Genomic DNA, 15,385 nt, shown 5'->3' on the forward strand with positions numbered 1-15,385 from the left:
TTGAAACTCCACTACCAAAGGACGGGGCTCAGTCCCCACCACGCGCTTCCTGCAGCCCGTCCTGCAACTGAGCTGCAAACCCCAGACGGGAAAGGCCCCCAAAGGAGACGGAAGTTCTAGAGTAAGGCCCTGGGGTCTCACCCAGAAGAGCCCACGCTCCTCTGTGACCCCCCGGGGCTGAGGGGCTGCCCCGATACTCTGAAGTGGATTCCAGGAAGCAAAGCACCTGGCCAGGCCTGTACCCCCTCCCACCCTAACAGGCGCCCAGAGGCCACCGGCACTCTCTTCAGGCCTATGAGAACTCGGCCCCGGGGGCAAGGCAGGCCTGGAGGCCCTGCACTGGGCAGCTCACCGGGCTGGTCAGGACCCTCCCCGCAGGGGCGCCAGGCTGGCCCCCCTAGGCCCTTCTCAGCCCCCACAGCTCTGCCTCCGCCTCAGTCTACCCAGGGAGCCTGAAGCTGAGGACCGGAAGATGTGGGGTGGCTGAGGGCCCCCTCGGCCGTAGGGAGGGGCTTCCCAGGGCCCCACCAGCTGCATGCTGCATGCACAACCTGGCTTCTGGGGGAGGAGGGTCCCAGAGCCTGTTCCCCACACTCTGCAGAGACAAACTGATGCCAGTTTGGATGCAATTTATTTTTCACTTCTAAGGGAGAGACTTTGAGGAGGTATTTTTTATAAATACTGTTATCCCCAACCCATACTGAGTCTTCGAACAAACGGGCCAGGTCCTGCCAGGCCTTCGAGTGCCCCGAAGGGCCCCCCTCCCCCAGAGCGGGGGCCACTCCCCGGGGCCAGGCGTCGGGCGTTGGGCGAGGTGGCTCGCAGTCCTAGCTCCAGAGCACGGCCTTCCTGGCCTGGTCCACGCTCACCACATGGCCGCCGGAGTAGCACCAGGCCACGGCGTTGATGGCAGAGCTGAGGAGTGGCGGGTCGGGGGCATCAGGAGCCGCCTGCCTGCCTGCCTGCCTGCCCTCCCTCCTGGCTCCCGGGGCGGGTGGGGGGAGCGGGGAAGGGTGGGCTGACCGCGCTCACCAATGGGGTCCCTGCAGGCTGCTCTGCAGCTTCCCCGTGTCCACATCCCAGATGTAGAGGGCCCCGTCCCCAGAGCCAGCCACAGCATAGTGTCGGTCAGGGCTGCCGGGGTCAGGGCACAGCAAGCGGGGTGGGGGTAAGGACAGGGACCCGGCACAGGGGGTGCCCGGGCCAAGGTGCAGCCCCCCCACAGACACACCTGAACACAGCTTTGGTCCAGTCAGACGCACACCTGAAGCCATCGGCCCTGGGGACAGACAGGACGGGGGTCAGGCCCGGCCCTCGACCCCGGGCAGGCCCTGTTTCCGGGGAGGTACCTGAACACCTGGCGGATGTTGCTGGCGCGCAGGTCGATGACCTTGAGCGTGTCGTCTCGGGAACAGCTGAGCAGATGCAGCTGGTCCTGGCTGAGACTCAGGGAGGTGACCCGGCCCTGCACGGGGATGACCTGGGTGCAGCTCGGCCCCCTGAGGGCGGGGGACACAGAGGCGGCGGGACAGGAATCTGCTGGCTGCCAGGACTCAAGGCCAGAGCAGCCCGCGGGTCTCTGCGTGCGGGCAGAGGGGAGCTGCGGACGGGTAGAACTGGGGGGAAGGGAAAGCAAAAGGGTCCCGGGGGCCAGGGCGACGGCCAAGAAGGCCAGAGAACACGGACCCAGGTCCAGCGCCCCATGGTCCCAAACATGGCCAGTGTAGATTCCCCCCAAAAAAGACAAGCAAAGCCCAGTGCAGCTGGCGGTCACTGCAGGGCGGTGAGGAGGGCCAGCGGGCAGCGCAGCATGGGCTGCTCCCGCCTCCTGGCTCCACAGCCTCATGGAGGGGCAGGGCCAAGGCCCGGGGGCAGGGGGCAGGGCCAGAGGCGCAGGCAGCACTCGCCTTGCATGGAGGAGGCCCGGGGCCCAGCCCGACAACCAAAAAAAAAAAAAGGAAGAACTGGACTGGAGTGACAGTAGAGCAGGCAGGGCACTTGTCTGGCTTGCGGCAGACCTGGGTTCGATCCCCAGCACCCCTTATCGTCCCCTGAACTCTGCCAGGAGTGATCCCTGAGCACAGAGCCAGGAGTCAGCCCTGTGTACAGCCAGGTGCGGCCCCAAAATAATTTTTTTTTTTTAAAGAAAAGCAAGAGCTAATAAGGAACTAACACTTCTGTTTTGGGCAGTTGGAAAGCACTAGGGAGCAGGCCAGGAGGCTCCTCCCAGGAGGCCGGGGCTGGGCGTCCAGCAGTGACCCGGAGTCGCTCCCGTCCGGCTTCCCCAAGCGCACTCCGCCCCCGGCCCTCACCTGCTGTCCCAGAAGCGGATCTTCTGGTCATTGTGGCCGCTGATGATGACGTGGTCCCCGCACACCACGTCGTTGCAGTAGGAAAGGACAGGGATGGTCCTGGAGCCTGGGGACAAGGACAGGCTCAGAGCAGGGCCGTGAGACCTGCCCGCGGGGCACCGCCACCCCCAAACTAGCACCCGGCCCCTGCTTCCCGGCCCACAGCTTGAGGGCCCACGTACGCGCACGCGCGGAGAGCCCCAGGGGAGGGCAGACCCGAGGGAGGTGTCACCCCCCCCCACGTGCCCAGTACTCACAGCAGGCGCGGTGCAGGTCCCACTCCTTCACCGTCCGGTCGCGGCTGCCCGTCACCGCCTGGTGCCTAGTGAGCTTGAACCTGGCGGCCGTCACCTTGTCTGTGTGTCCAGACAGCGTCTCCTGTTCCCACCCAGGGACGGGTCAAGGGCACGGCCAAGAGCCCTGGAGACCCATCCAGCCCCCTACCAGCCGGCGCTCACCTTGGACTGTGACTCCCCAACCGTCCAGAGCTGGGCAGCCTGGTTGTAAGTGGCCGCTAGGACCTGGGCACCCTGGGGAGGGGAGCAGAAAGGGGGGTCCCAAGCCTGGCCTGCCCAGAGCCCTGGGGAATGGTCACCCCCAGGAGGCCCACTACGAACCCAGAGGACTCAGAACCCTCCACCCAGCAGGGACTGGGCGGGGCCGGGCGTTCCTCACCGAGGGATCGAAGTCCACACTGGTGATGCTGCCGCCAGCCCCCTCCAGAGTCTGGTTGGCCTCCAGGCGACCTAGGGGCAGGGGAAGGCCCAGTGGAAGGAGGTCACCAAACCCCAGGGAAAGTAGAAGCTAGAATGGGGCGCTCCTAGACACTACAGGCAGGAAGGCCGGTCTGGATGAGAGGCAGCACCTTCCTGAGCTGCCAGCAGGGGGCACCAGGACAGCCGGGCCATAGCATAGGCCACATGGGCAGGCCAGCAGGACACTCACCTCCTCCAGGAAGCCTCCAGGAGCCAACTCAGACTCCCCACCACACACCCTCCTCCCAAGCACAGGGGAGATAGACCCTGGGGCTGGAGGTCAGCCGCCATCAGAGCAGTGACAGAGTAGCCCCAAGATGTTCTCGGGGAGGAAAGGGAGTGGGGGAGGGGGTGCTCGTGGCGGGGGGGGGGGGGGGCCGCCTGGCTGCAGGGGCTGATCCTCACCGCCAACCACGTTCCACAGGTGGATGAGGCAGTCGGCCCCGCCGGTGGCCAGGAGGCTGCTGTGGGGGCCGAAGCGGACGGCATTCACCTCCGACAGGTGGGCGTCCTGTGGGGGTGGGGTGCTGTGGCCAGTGCCTGTGCAAACTCGGGGTCCCACCGGCCCTGTGCCTCCACTGTCCCCTCACACCCACCCATGCTGGGCCCCTCTCACCCTCTCCACCATCCCGCTAGACAGTGCCAAGGGGCTCCCAGACGCATGGAAGGAAACGCGCCGAGGGGTGTGGGCCTGCTCTCCCCATCACAGCCCAGGGCCGCAGCCCGGACACCCTTACCCTCACATCCTGCGCCCAGGCAGGGAGCCGGGCGGCCACGCACACGGGGAGGCTCTGGTAGCACTGCTCGGGTGCGCCCCCAACGGAGTGGCCTCTCCTTTTCTTGAAACTGGAGGGCGAGGGGGACACAGGAGAGCGTTCAGCACCGGCCTCTGACAGGAAGCCCCAGAGGCACACACAGGGACAGAACGTGGCCGGGAAGTGCAGCGAGCACGACCCCCCCGGGGGGGGGCGCTCAGAGACAGGGACTAAGGCAGGACAAGGACAGGCAGACACGGGGGTGGGGGGCGTCACTCCTGGCCCTGCAACTGTGAAGTCTGATCCCCGATGTCCCAAAGCAGGCGGGTCCTAGGGGGGCCTCGGGCAGTGCTCGGGGGTGAGCCTGGAGGGGTGCCAGGCCTGCACCCCACAGCCCCAGCCTCCATCTCCGCATCAGCCCCCACACACAACCGGGACACTCTGAAGCTTCGTTTTCTCGTTGGGTCTTTTTCCTTCGTTGGGAGGCCGGGGATGGCACCCAGGGCCATACCAGAGCAGGGCGAGTGCTCTACCTCTGAGCCCCACCCAGGCCCAGCAGCCAGGCAGCACGCGGACAGGGGCGCACACAGACCAAGCCAGGCCCCGGGACTGCCAGAGGCAGCACTTACTCCAGGAGGCCCTTCACCACACCTACACAGCGGGACAGCATCAGGGACGTGGCGGAGGCTGACCTGGGCGGAATCACACAGAGCTGCAGGCGAGGACCCTCCACCAGGGGCCCCGAGGCTCATGGCCTCTTGACAAGAACTTGTCAAGGACTTGACTCCTTCCAGACCAGGACAGCGCGGTGGCCCAGAGCACCCCAGAGAGGTGGAGGCGGGAGTGTCCATCCCGGTGGTTGGAGCTGCCTCATCATCCAAGCGCTCCCCAAAAGAAAGTCCCAGGAGGATGAAATGTGTGGGGAGCGGAGGGATAATGGTGCCCCTGGGCTGGGATAGGGAGAGCGCCCGTGGGAATCTAAAACCCCACGATGCCCAGGAGAGGGCGCCTCAACTCCTCCTGTGACGCTCTCCAGCCCCCTTAACCCTGCACCTCAGGAGGGAAAGCGGTGGGTATGCCATCTGGGGTCCCTGGCTGGCACTGATCCTCCGTAACCCTAGGGACTAGAAAGCAGACGACCTGGGCTGGGGGGATCTGATGCGTACCCCAACTCATCAGCTGCCCTTGGTCCTACAGGCAGTCTCGGGTGGTTTGGGCGCGCCGGCCAGAGCTCACCTGAAGGGTCTCCTGCGCGTCTCCCTAGCCTCTCTCTCCCGGGCCTGGGGCTGCACGGCGGGGGCCACACTCCTAGCTGCCTCCCTGACCCCATCGCCTGGGAAATCGGGGGGTTCGGGGTTCCTAGGAGAGAGAAGGGTGCTCAGGGAGGCGGGGAAGCCAATCAGTCTGCTCCCTGCGCAGCGCTCCACGTGGGAAAGGTGTCCTGTGGACTGGGACTAGGCGGGGCACCGGCGTCCGCGCGGCTCCGCACGCGTGCGGACAGGTGCAGGGGTGCGGGGTGGAACCCGAGGCCTGAAAGCACGCGGGAGAGGAGGCTCGGCCGGCAGGTGCGGCGCGCGGCCCGCGCTTACTCGCTGATGCTCACGGTCCGCTTGGCGGCCTTCCTCAGCTCCTGGGACACGTGCGCCTGCTTCGCCCTGCGGGGTGAAAGGCGTCGTGGCCGTCCCTAGGGGCCGAGGCGAGACCTGCCACCTCCCTCCGCCGCCCGCCCGCGCCCGCACCTCTCGCGGCGCTCGTTGCGCAGGTTGCGCTCGGCCGCGGCGCGCGCCTTGCTCTGCACCAGCCGCTCCAGCAGCTCGCGCGCCTGCTCCTCGAGCCCGCGCAGCGCGGCCTCCTGCAGCCCGGCGCGCGCGCGCAGCTCCTCGTAGGCCGCGCGCTGCTCCTCGTTCCGCGCCCGGCGCGCCGCCACCTGCCCGCGGTGCTGCGCGCGCGCCTCCCGCAGCTGCGCCACCTGCGCCTCCAGGGCCTCCAGCCTGCGGGAGCCGAGAGCGCGGCGGTCACCGTCCGCCGGCGGCCGTCCCCCCGGGCCCCCCACCCCACGCGGGAGCCGGGCCCGCCCCGCCTCACCTGTCCCGCCGCTCCTGCAGCTCCGACTCCAGGGCGCCCAGCGCCGCGCGCTTCTCCACCACCTGGTAGGCCATCTGGGGACGGGCCACGCCGGGGTCACACCGCGCCCAGCCCGCCACGCACCCGCCGCCTCCCCCCAAACGAGCCGAGGGCCCTCAGCGGGTTCCTGCTGCCGCATCAGCCCGCGCGGGTCCCGCGCCTGACCCGTCACTTAACTTCCTCCGCAACCTCCCGTGCAGCCGTTTTCTCACCTGTCAACTGGGAGTGATAGTGCTAACCTCGCAGGGGAACAAGAAAGGATTATAAGGAGCAGCATTTTGAATAATGGCAAAAACACCGAGGGCTGGAGCGCCCAGGCAAAATAGCCCTTGAGGACTGCAAGATGTAATGTTCCCCCTTAAAAAAAATTTTTTTAAAGTAGTAAACCCCCACGTTTATACAGCATTTATGTGTGCCGTGTCTTTATGGGGACTCTTCACACATTAAACTTTATTGTTTGGTTTGGGGACCACTCAGGGCTTACGCCTGGCTCAGTGCTCAGTGGTCACTCCAAGTGCCCAGCTAATCATATGTGGTGCCGGGCAGGGGATGGAACCAGAGTCTGCTGCTTACAAGGCAAGTGCCTTAACTCCGGCACTATATCACTGCAGCCTGACCTTGGGGGGTGGGGGGCACAATTGGCAGCGCTGGGGTCTTCTCCCAGCAGGGTTCTGGGGCTCCTGTTGCAAAGCAGTGCTCCAGCGATGCTCAGGGCTTACTTCTGGCTCTGCACTCAGGAGTTACTACTGGCAGTGCTCGGGGAACCATATGAAGCACAGAGGATCGAACCGAGTCACCATGTACCAGGCAAATGCCCTACGCACTGTTCTGTTAGTACCATGGGTGTTTTGGTTTTTTTTTTTAAACCCCATACCACCACCATGGACTGGAGCGATAGCACAGCGGGTAGGGCACTTGCCTTGCAGGCAGCCAACCTGGGTTCGATTTCTCCATCCCTCTCAGAGAGCCCGGCAAGCTACCGAGAGTATCCCGTCTGCAGAGCAGAGTCTGGCAAGCTGCCCATGGCGTATTGGATGTGCCAAAAACAGTAACAAGTCTCACAATGGAGACGTTACTGGTGCCTGCTTGAGCAAATCGATGAACAACGGGACGACAGTGCTACAGTGCTACCACCATCATGAGGCAGGTGTTGCTGTTCACCCCATTTTACAGACAAGAACGTGCGTATAAAGAAGTTAAGTGGCTCTCCCAAAACTACAGGGCCAGGAAAGTGCTGACTGAAGCCAGGACACTGAACAGAAAGCAGGGGGCACTATGTCCCCCACCTCTTCAGTCCCTGGCCCACCCAAACTTAGACCCCACCCCCCAAGAGCAACAAGGAGCCCAACCAGAGACACACAGGCTTAGAGCAGATGGACAGTGGATCCAGATGCATTCTGGAGCTGCCTCTGCCGAAGAAAGGGAGTGGGGGTCACTTTGTCTGTCCCGTGTCACTCAACAGTCCTTCAGCCAAAAGATGGGACCAGAGAGACAGTACAGCACAAGGGTAAAGTACTACCATGTATGCAGCTGCCCCGGGTCCAACCCCCAGCACCACTTACAGTCCACCAGTAGTGCCCCCTGAGAAACAGAGCCAGAAGTAAGCTCTGAGCACTGCTGGGTATGGTCCCCAAACAAGCAACAATAGCAACAACAATGCTCAGAGCTAGGAGACCTACAAGATAAGCTTAACTTCTCCCCACTGGGGAGTTTAGGGGTCTGAGTGAGAGGCCCCCAGGGAGCTCCCACTGGGGCTCCCGATGGCCCGTGCCCATGTGCATTTTCACCTGGACCTGCGGAGAGCCACACCCAGATGGTGCTCAGGGCTTAGTCCTGACTCCACGCTCAGGGATCACTCCTGATGGGGATTGGGGGACCTTATGCAGTGCTGGGAATCGAACCCAGGTCAATCATGTGCAAGGCAAGTGTGCCTTAAGCCCCCTGTTTCTCTCTCTCTCTCTCTCTCTCTCTCTCTCTCTCTCTCTCTCTCTCTCTCTCTCTCTCTCTCTCTCTCTCTCTCTCTCTCTCTCTCTGAGCCTTTTTATTTTTTTGTAATGTGTTCCTTTTTGAAATTCAGCTTCTGCAGAGAAGACAGATTCACGGGGGGGATCGTCAGGGAGAGGTATGCACTGTGACCCAAGGGGCAGCTAGAGGGGGAGGTGCGTGATGGCGAGGCAGTGCTGCGTCTCGCTGGCCGGGGTGGCTGAGACTGCATTCGGGCCTTCTGCCTTCCCCATTGTGCGGCTGTGCCTACGGAGGGAACCGACGTTCTCTGCGCTGCGTTTGCAGCTTCCTGTGACTCTGCGACTACTTCCAGGTAAAAGGGCGCTGTTAGGACCCATGCTTACTGCCACAGCAAAACAACTCCAAGACTGGGGGCAAAACCGCTCTTTATCCCCTGGCATACCCAGTAGGAATGAACTGGGGTGTCCGAGGAAGTGAGGGATGCACAAAGTACCCCACAAAGGGAGCTGTGAACCCCAGAGACAAGGGTGTGGCAGGAAAGGCCCCAGATGCCAGAGTAGCAAGGGGCTTGGGAGTTCGGGAACAGCTATCCCAGACGGACGGGAGAGCTGGGGAAGAGGCTTCCCTGCTGGCTTCTGTTCTCTTGACGTGCCCACAACAAGTATGTATGTGGCTACTTCTTTTTTTTTCCTTTTGGAGTCACACCCGGCAATGCACAAGGGTTACTTCCTGGCTGTGCACTCAGGAATTACTCCTGGAGGTGCTCAGGGGGCCATATGGAATGCTGGGAATCGAACCCGGGTTGGCTGCATGCAAGGCAAACACCCTACCCACTGGGCTATCGCTCCAGTTCCTTGGTTACTTCTTTTTCTGTTTCTTTTTTTTTGGGGGGTCACACCCAGTGATACACAGGGGTTACTCCTGGCTCTGCACTCAGGAATTACTCCTGGCAGTGCTGGGGTGGCCATATGGGATACCAGGGATCAAACCCGGGTCAGCCGCATGCAAAGCAAACGCCCTACCCGCTGTACTATCACTCTGGCCCCGCTACTTATTTTTAATGGAAATCATGTTCATTATCAGAACCACCTTCAGGGCTAGCAAGACGCTATTGGGGTTAAGGCATTTACCTTGCATGTGGCCCATCCCAGTTTGATTCCCTGAACATCACTCAGTATAATGAGCACAGGGCCAGGAGTAGCCCCAGAGCAAAAGAGACAAGAAGAAAAGCAAACTCAGTGTGGTATGGAGAGTGGACTGGGGTCCCAAGGAGGCGGTCATCCAGGGAAGGAATGAGTATAATCAGGACCCGCCAAATGTGGCCAGGAAAGAGAAGCTGGTGGATTTCGAGGCGGGAGCCTCATAAGTTGACTAGCTCAGGATGGCGGGGTCAGAGGGTCAGAGGTGCCCCTGGTTTCTAGTCCTGTGACTACAAGGACTAGAAAAAAAAAGGCGCCAGCCTCACTTAATATCTGTGAGACATTTGTTAGCATGAACTGTGGAGACAGCCCCCCACCCCAAGATACCATGGCAGCTAAACCAAAGGCAGCCCAGGCCTTGGGGCACTGAAGCCCTGAGTGAGCTGGGATGTTGGGATCCCCCCATAGAAGTCGATCTCCTCTACAGCCGGGCTGGGGTTCTCCTGAGATCCCCGGTCCCCACGCTAGCGGACTGCTGACTTGGCACACTGTGACCGTCTCTGCCGAGGCCTGCTTGCTCCACGGAGCCACGTCTCGCTCACTGCTGCGTCCCCTGCACCTGGGGTGTAGCGAGTGTCCGCAAGCAGCTGTTAAACGTGAGAGGCAGTGCGGGAGGTGGCTTTGTGTGGGAGGCCATTCAAATCCTGGCTCAGCTTTCCAAGTCTTGGTTTCCTGGTCAGAAACCAGAAGTTGTGGAGGTCACGCTGAAATGAAATTCCAGGGGCTGAGGCATGGAGGGTAGAGCGAGCACTCGGCACCTGGGCTGCCCTGGCTTCCCTCCTGGCACCCAGAATGACAGTGCCTTCAGGGGTCGCCTCCTAAGTGCCCAGGATGCCACCTTAAGGATGGCTCAGTGGGTAAGTGTGGAGCTCAGAAGGGAAGCTGGGCTCGACGGCAGTCAGGGAGACAGTGGACCCCTCCAGGCTCCAAGGGACACACCCGCACCCATCTAAAGGGAACAGGATGAGGGGCCAGAGTGACAGTACAGTGGGTAGGGCATTTGCCTTGCACACAGCCAACCTGGGTTCAATCCCCACATCCCATATGGTCCCCCTAGCCTCGCCTGGAGTTACCCCCAAGTAATTCCTGAATGCAGAACTAGGAGTAACCCTGAGCATCATTGAATGTGACCCAAAAAGCAAAAATAAAAATAAAATAAAGGGAAGGGAAGGGAAAAAGAGCCAGAGAAGAGAACTCAGAGGCTTCAGAAATGAGAGAAACACCAAGAAAACGCGATGAGACCAAGCCAGGAGACACAAGTCTGGGTCCCACATGTGTGTGGGGTTGGGGGTTAAGGTGACACACCCCCATGGAGATGGGGGCAGGCAGTGGGCAAGCAGACCCCCTCTCCCACAGGGGTACAGGCTTCCCCACGCTCACTCCCACCGGCTCTCACATCCCCTCCTGCAGCTGCTGTCAAGATCCACTTCATTCTGGGCATGATGAATGGGGGGTGGCCGAGCATCTCCCCAGGCCCCCTTGAGGCTCCCCAAGACCACACCCCTCACCCCAGAGTCCTGGATCCTGACCCCTCTTTCCAGACCCTGGCCCCACCTACCTCACCACACACCAGCCGGAGCCTCTCCTCCTCCGCTTGCCACTTCCCCCTCAGAGCGTCTGCTGATGGATGCCGGTCTGAGTCAGCCCTCAGCGCCTCCTCCCTGCCGACCAATCAGAGAGAGGCACTCAGCATCCCTGCTCCCCAGGTACCTCTGAAACAAGAGCCAGAACTTCCGAGGAAGGCAGAAGGCCAACAAGGAGAACAGCAAGTCTCCAGAAGCTTCCACTGACTTGGCTTCCTCTGCACTGGGGCTCCCTGGTACCAAGGAGCCCTCCCCAAGAACCAGCTCCCAGCCATAATCCACCCCGTGGCTGGTCCTCACCTTCACTTCCTGTTTTGCGAAGGATAAAAGTCCCCAGCTGCAGGCTTCAGGAAGGAGCAGAGAGACGGAAAGGACTCAAGGAGGGGCCGGGAGCGAGCTGTGTGGCTAAAGCAGCCTCCTCGCAGTGTGAGGCTGCGAATTCAATCCCTGGGGCTCCCACATATGCCAGTCACTTTCCTGGCTGCTTGGCTCTGATTGATGCAGCCAGGTGTGTGTGAACACCACAAACAATATGGTTTACACCGCCCCCCCCCCGCCCCGAGCACCTGTGTGAGCCCCCACAACCGGAGTATGCAACAGCTGGTGGGCACTGCCACCAGACAATGCACCAGGTGTGACACCCAGCGGGCATATGTCAGAACCACACCTGAAGCCACACCCCCACGTGAAAGCGCCACGTGAGAAATGGTGCGAGCCCGGTCATGGCACCAGCAGCAAGAGAGGGAAGGGAACGCGGGAGGAGCAAAAAGGATGGGTGTGCAGAGAAAGGCTCTCTGAGCAGCCCCCTTCCCGGGGCAGCAGCAGGGGCTGGAGACGCCCTGCAAAGAAGGAGGCCAGCACAGGCGGTGGGCATGGGCTGCCATGGTGCCCACCGCTGGCACACGTACTCACCAGGGGGTCGGAGCAGAGGTGGTGCTGTCGGGCTCTGACTGCAGCTTCTCGGAGACGTGGGCCAGCAGCGCAGCCTTCTCTAGGAGACGGGTATCTAGGGGTGCAAGAAGGTGAGGCTGGGGCTCTCTGGATACCCCCTTTGCCTCTCCAGCTGGGAGCACTGCAGAAGGGGCACACCTGCCTCTCACATGAGGGGTCCTTGGGGAAGATGCTCCTCGGGACCAGAGCAACAGCCCCAGAAGATTGCTCTCCCAGCCTGGGCAGGAGGGAAGAAGGGGGCCAGGACCCCTCATCCTTGCCCCAGGAGTAAACACACCCCCTCCATCGGGTCATGCCTTCAACAACTTCCTTCCCCTCTTGGGCTCTAGCTTCTGGACTAAAAACCAATCCTTCCCCCACGGGGCACAAGGCGGAGGGCGGAGGTGGGGAGTGGGCAATAGTCCTTAAGCAATTACCCCACCGCTGGAGTTTGGCAAGTTTCTAGAATGCAGCCCCTGTGGCACCCTCACCCGCCTGTCACTTGGTCACTTCCTCTTTCCCCCCAGTTCCCGGGTGGGTGGGGAATGGCCCTGCTCCCTCACCCAGTAGGGACTGGATGCCCTCATACAGGGCACCGGCCAATCTACGGAAGGTGCCCTTTGTCCTGTTCTCAAGGCAGAAAGCTGAGCCTTCCAGAACCTCAGAGAAGCCCACCCAGGACTGCACCCAATCTCAGGCCCCCCCCTCCGCTGTGTGGGGGGAGGGGGCCGATTCCTCCCTCAAATGGGTCCCACCAAACACGGGCCAGAGAAGTGAGGTGCCTGGAGGGGAGTAGGCTGGACCCTCCTCCTGAAAGGTTGTGGTGAAACGTCCCAAAACGAGGCCAGCAAATGGGGATAGGGCCTGGGGGCAGGGGGGCTGGGGAGAGGAGCAGCAGTTCCCAGCAGCTGAGTTTCTTCGGCAAGTGAGTGACTGAGCTGGGCTGGCGGCCTGGGAGGCGCGACCCCAGCCCCACTCTGAACTCACACATGAAGTCTCAGAGCAGCGGGAACTGGTGCTCACCTGTTGAACCCAGCCCCGTGCCGGCTGCCTGTGGCTGAACATACCACTCTGTGCAAGTCTGGCACCCCCGCTGCAGCGGGGGGAGGGGGGCTGCTTTTCCCTCGGGCGGGACGGGAGTTTGGGGGTCGGGGAGCTGGGCGGGGAGGCGCAGGATCCTGAGCCCCGCGAGCCCGCGGGCGCGCTTCTTCCCTAGAGATTCCGAGATTCCGAGGTGCCCGGGCGGGCCGACCAGAGCTCTCGGGCCGGGCTGGGGCTCCTCGCCCCTGGGGACCTCCCAGGAGGGGGTACAAAGTCAGGGAAGCGCAAACCCGGGTGCGCAGAGCCGGCGCCCAGCTCCCGGAGACTCGAGCCGGGTTTGCAAAGAGCGAGAACGCTGGCCGGCCGGCGCGGCCTCGGAAGCCGGAAGGCGTCGGGGTCACCCGGGTCCACCCCGCGGAGCCGGACCCAGCGTGTCCCCGCGCGCGCAGGCCGGACCCCGAGCCGTCCGGCGCCGCCTGGCAAGCCCCGGGCGCGCACTCACAGGCCGGCACCAGCTCCAGGAAAAGGGCCTTCTGCGTGCGGTCCCGCTGCCGCAGCTGCCGCACGATGTGGCGTTTCCAACGGGCTGCCGGGGCACCCGGGTCGCGGGGTCCCGCCATGGTCGCCGTGGCCAGCCGGGCGCGGCTTCGCGGGGACTCCGTGACGTCGGGGGCGGGAAAGCCCCGGAGCGCACCAAAGGCGCGCGGCGCAGGGGACAGAGCGGGGCGCGCACCGGCGCAGGAGCTGTCCCGAGGGCCCGCGGCCCCGCCACCCGCCCGGAACCCGCGTGTAAATAGGCGTGTCCGCCGCCACCACGGATCCCAAAGCCGGGGGGCGGCGGCAGCTGCAGCGCGACCTCCCCCGAGCCCATAGCGCACCCCGCAGGCGGGGCTTGAAGAACCCAGTTCCTTAACCCCCCCGCCCCCGGCGCCCCGAGCCATGACCGACGCGGCCCACGCCCCTTCTGGATCGCGAACGGCCAGGAGGCACGCCCCCGCACGCACGCACTCCTCTCTTGCTCTCCTGGCGCTCAGCTCGCAGACGGGCACGAGGCACGCTCGGTGTGATGGAAAGAACACACTGGAAGGCCGGAGCGAGCGGACACCTGCGCGGCTCTTGCCTTGCACCGGGCAGACCCAGGTTCGAGGCCCGGCATCCCATATGGTCCCCCCTGTCCCGCGCGCGGACACTGCCAGGAGTGATCCCTGAGCGCAGAGCCAGCGGTGAGCCCTGAGCACCGCCGGTGTGGCCCCAAATCAGACAACAGCCACAAAAATGACAAAATGGGGATGGAAGGGCTGGCGGGAAGCGGCTCCGCTTTCCCGGAGGAGCCTGGGTCCTTAGACGTTGTCCTGAGATTATCTCCCAGGGCCCAGATAAGGATTTGGGCTGGGAAAGAATGTGGAAGAGCAGGTGCGGGGTTCGGGCCTGAAGGAACCGCCACCCCGCCCTGGCCCCGCCCAGTGTCAGGAGCAGGGCTTGTCGCAGAAATCTGAGGTCCCCGCGGCTAAGCCGATTTCATCCTGCAATCCAGGTCGAGGAGAAACTCAGCGCCGTGTGGGCGCTGGCTCAGCAGTGACTGAGCACCTGCCACCTGCAACATCTCTTAGGCTCAAGGGTCGCCTGCTGTGGCGTTCCAGGGACCTGCCACTGGGCTTGCCAGCACACTTGACCGTGAATCATGAGCTGGAAGCAGCTGTGCTAAACAGCAAGACCTCTGTGCAGAGCCCTGCAGCGGACAGCTGGGCGCAGAATGAAAGGAGGGATTCAGTGGGGCTTCGTGTCAGGCCGATGCAGGCCCTACTGGAGTGAATGCGGGCCTGCCCCTCTCTGGGGAAGAACAGACACTGGGTGATGTTGGGGGGCCCTGCTGGCCCTGGGGGTGTCAGGTGAGGTGCAGACACGGATGGGTCACCTGCCACAAAAAGCAGTCAATGCAGTATCATCTCAGGCCATCACCCTGCCCTGCTTTGAAACCAGGCAACTGGGCTCAGCTCCCAGCTCACCGTTGTCCTGGACGATGCTGTGTAGGACACTTTCCCCCTGGGTCAGGGGCCAAGGAAAGCATTCCTGCCCAGAGGGACTCCTGCTCTGACCTCAATGCTGCCCCAGCCTCGACCTTTTGCAGGAGTAGGAGGGTAGAGGGGACCACCCTCCAGAGGGCGTACTCTGGAGAGGGGCTCAGCTTTCCCAAGGACTTTTGGCAACAAGATGGGGTCCCCTTAGCACTGGATAAGCCCTCAGGCCCTTGGGGACACCACAGAAGGAACAGGAGTGCATTCAAGGAGGTGCTAAGAGGGTTTAGGTGTAGGGACAGAGAGAAAGTACAGCAGGGAAGGCATAGGTCTTGCACATGGCTGACCCTAGTTCAATCCCCAGCACCCTAAGATCCCCTGAGCCCCACCAGGAGTAAGCCCTGAGTATAGCCCAAGAGTAAGCCAGAGCACTGCCAAGTGTGACCCAAAAACAAACAAAAACTGTAGAGTGGATGCCTAGCATGTGTGAGCCCATCCCTGGCACTGCATCATGACCCACACCCGAGCATCTCTTATCCCCTCTAAACAATCTCCTACTTAAATCTGGGGAGACGGTTCAAAGGGCTGATTACATGTTTTGCGTTAAAAACCATGGGTTTAACCCCCCTCACCACTTGGTCCCCTGAGTCTCAACCAGTGTGACTCA

The 15,385-nt window shown here is 62.5% G+C and overlaps 1 protein-coding gene across 3 annotated transcripts; it reads right to left on the reverse strand.

Annotated features, from left to right (window-relative positions):
• Positions 1–612: 612 nt before the first annotated feature.
• ATG16L2 (autophagy related 16 like 2) lies at positions 613–13,443 on the reverse strand. Of its 3 annotated transcripts, XM_055142319.1 has the most exons (18): positions 13,206–13,443; positions 11,645–11,738; positions 10,708–10,810; positions 5,947–6,020; positions 5,601–5,852; positions 5,451–5,516; positions 5,098–5,220; positions 4,491–4,553; positions 3,844–3,952; positions 3,512–3,617; positions 3,027–3,097; positions 2,810–2,881; positions 2,609–2,729; positions 2,313–2,418; positions 1,350–1,499; positions 1,232–1,279; positions 1,033–1,134; positions 613–915 (listed from the first exon to the last, which is right to left on the reverse strand). In XM_055142319.1, exons 1-18 carry the CDS (start codon positions 13,321–13,323, stop codon positions 828–830), a joined length of 1,866 nt encoding a protein of 621 aa, XP_054998294.1. In that variant the 5' UTR covers positions 13,324–13,443; the 3' UTR covers positions 613–827. The 3 variants fall into 3 exon arrangements, with proteins under 3 accessions (XP_054998294.1, XP_054998295.1, XP_054998296.1); XM_055142320.1 differs by lacking the exon at positions 4,491–4,553 and having other exon boundaries at positions 13,206–13,441; XM_055142321.1 differs by lacking the exons at positions 11,645–11,738; positions 13,206–13,443 and adding an exon at positions 11,033–11,050.
• Between the last annotated feature and the right edge of the window lie 1,942 nt (positions 13,444–15,385).

The sequence above is a fragment of the Sorex araneus genome, chromosome 6, assembly GCF_027595985.1.
Source record: "Sorex araneus isolate mSorAra2 chromosome 6, mSorAra2.pri, whole genome shotgun sequence".
Taxonomy (NCBI): domain Eukaryota; kingdom Metazoa; phylum Chordata; class Mammalia; order Eulipotyphla; family Soricidae; genus Sorex; species Sorex araneus.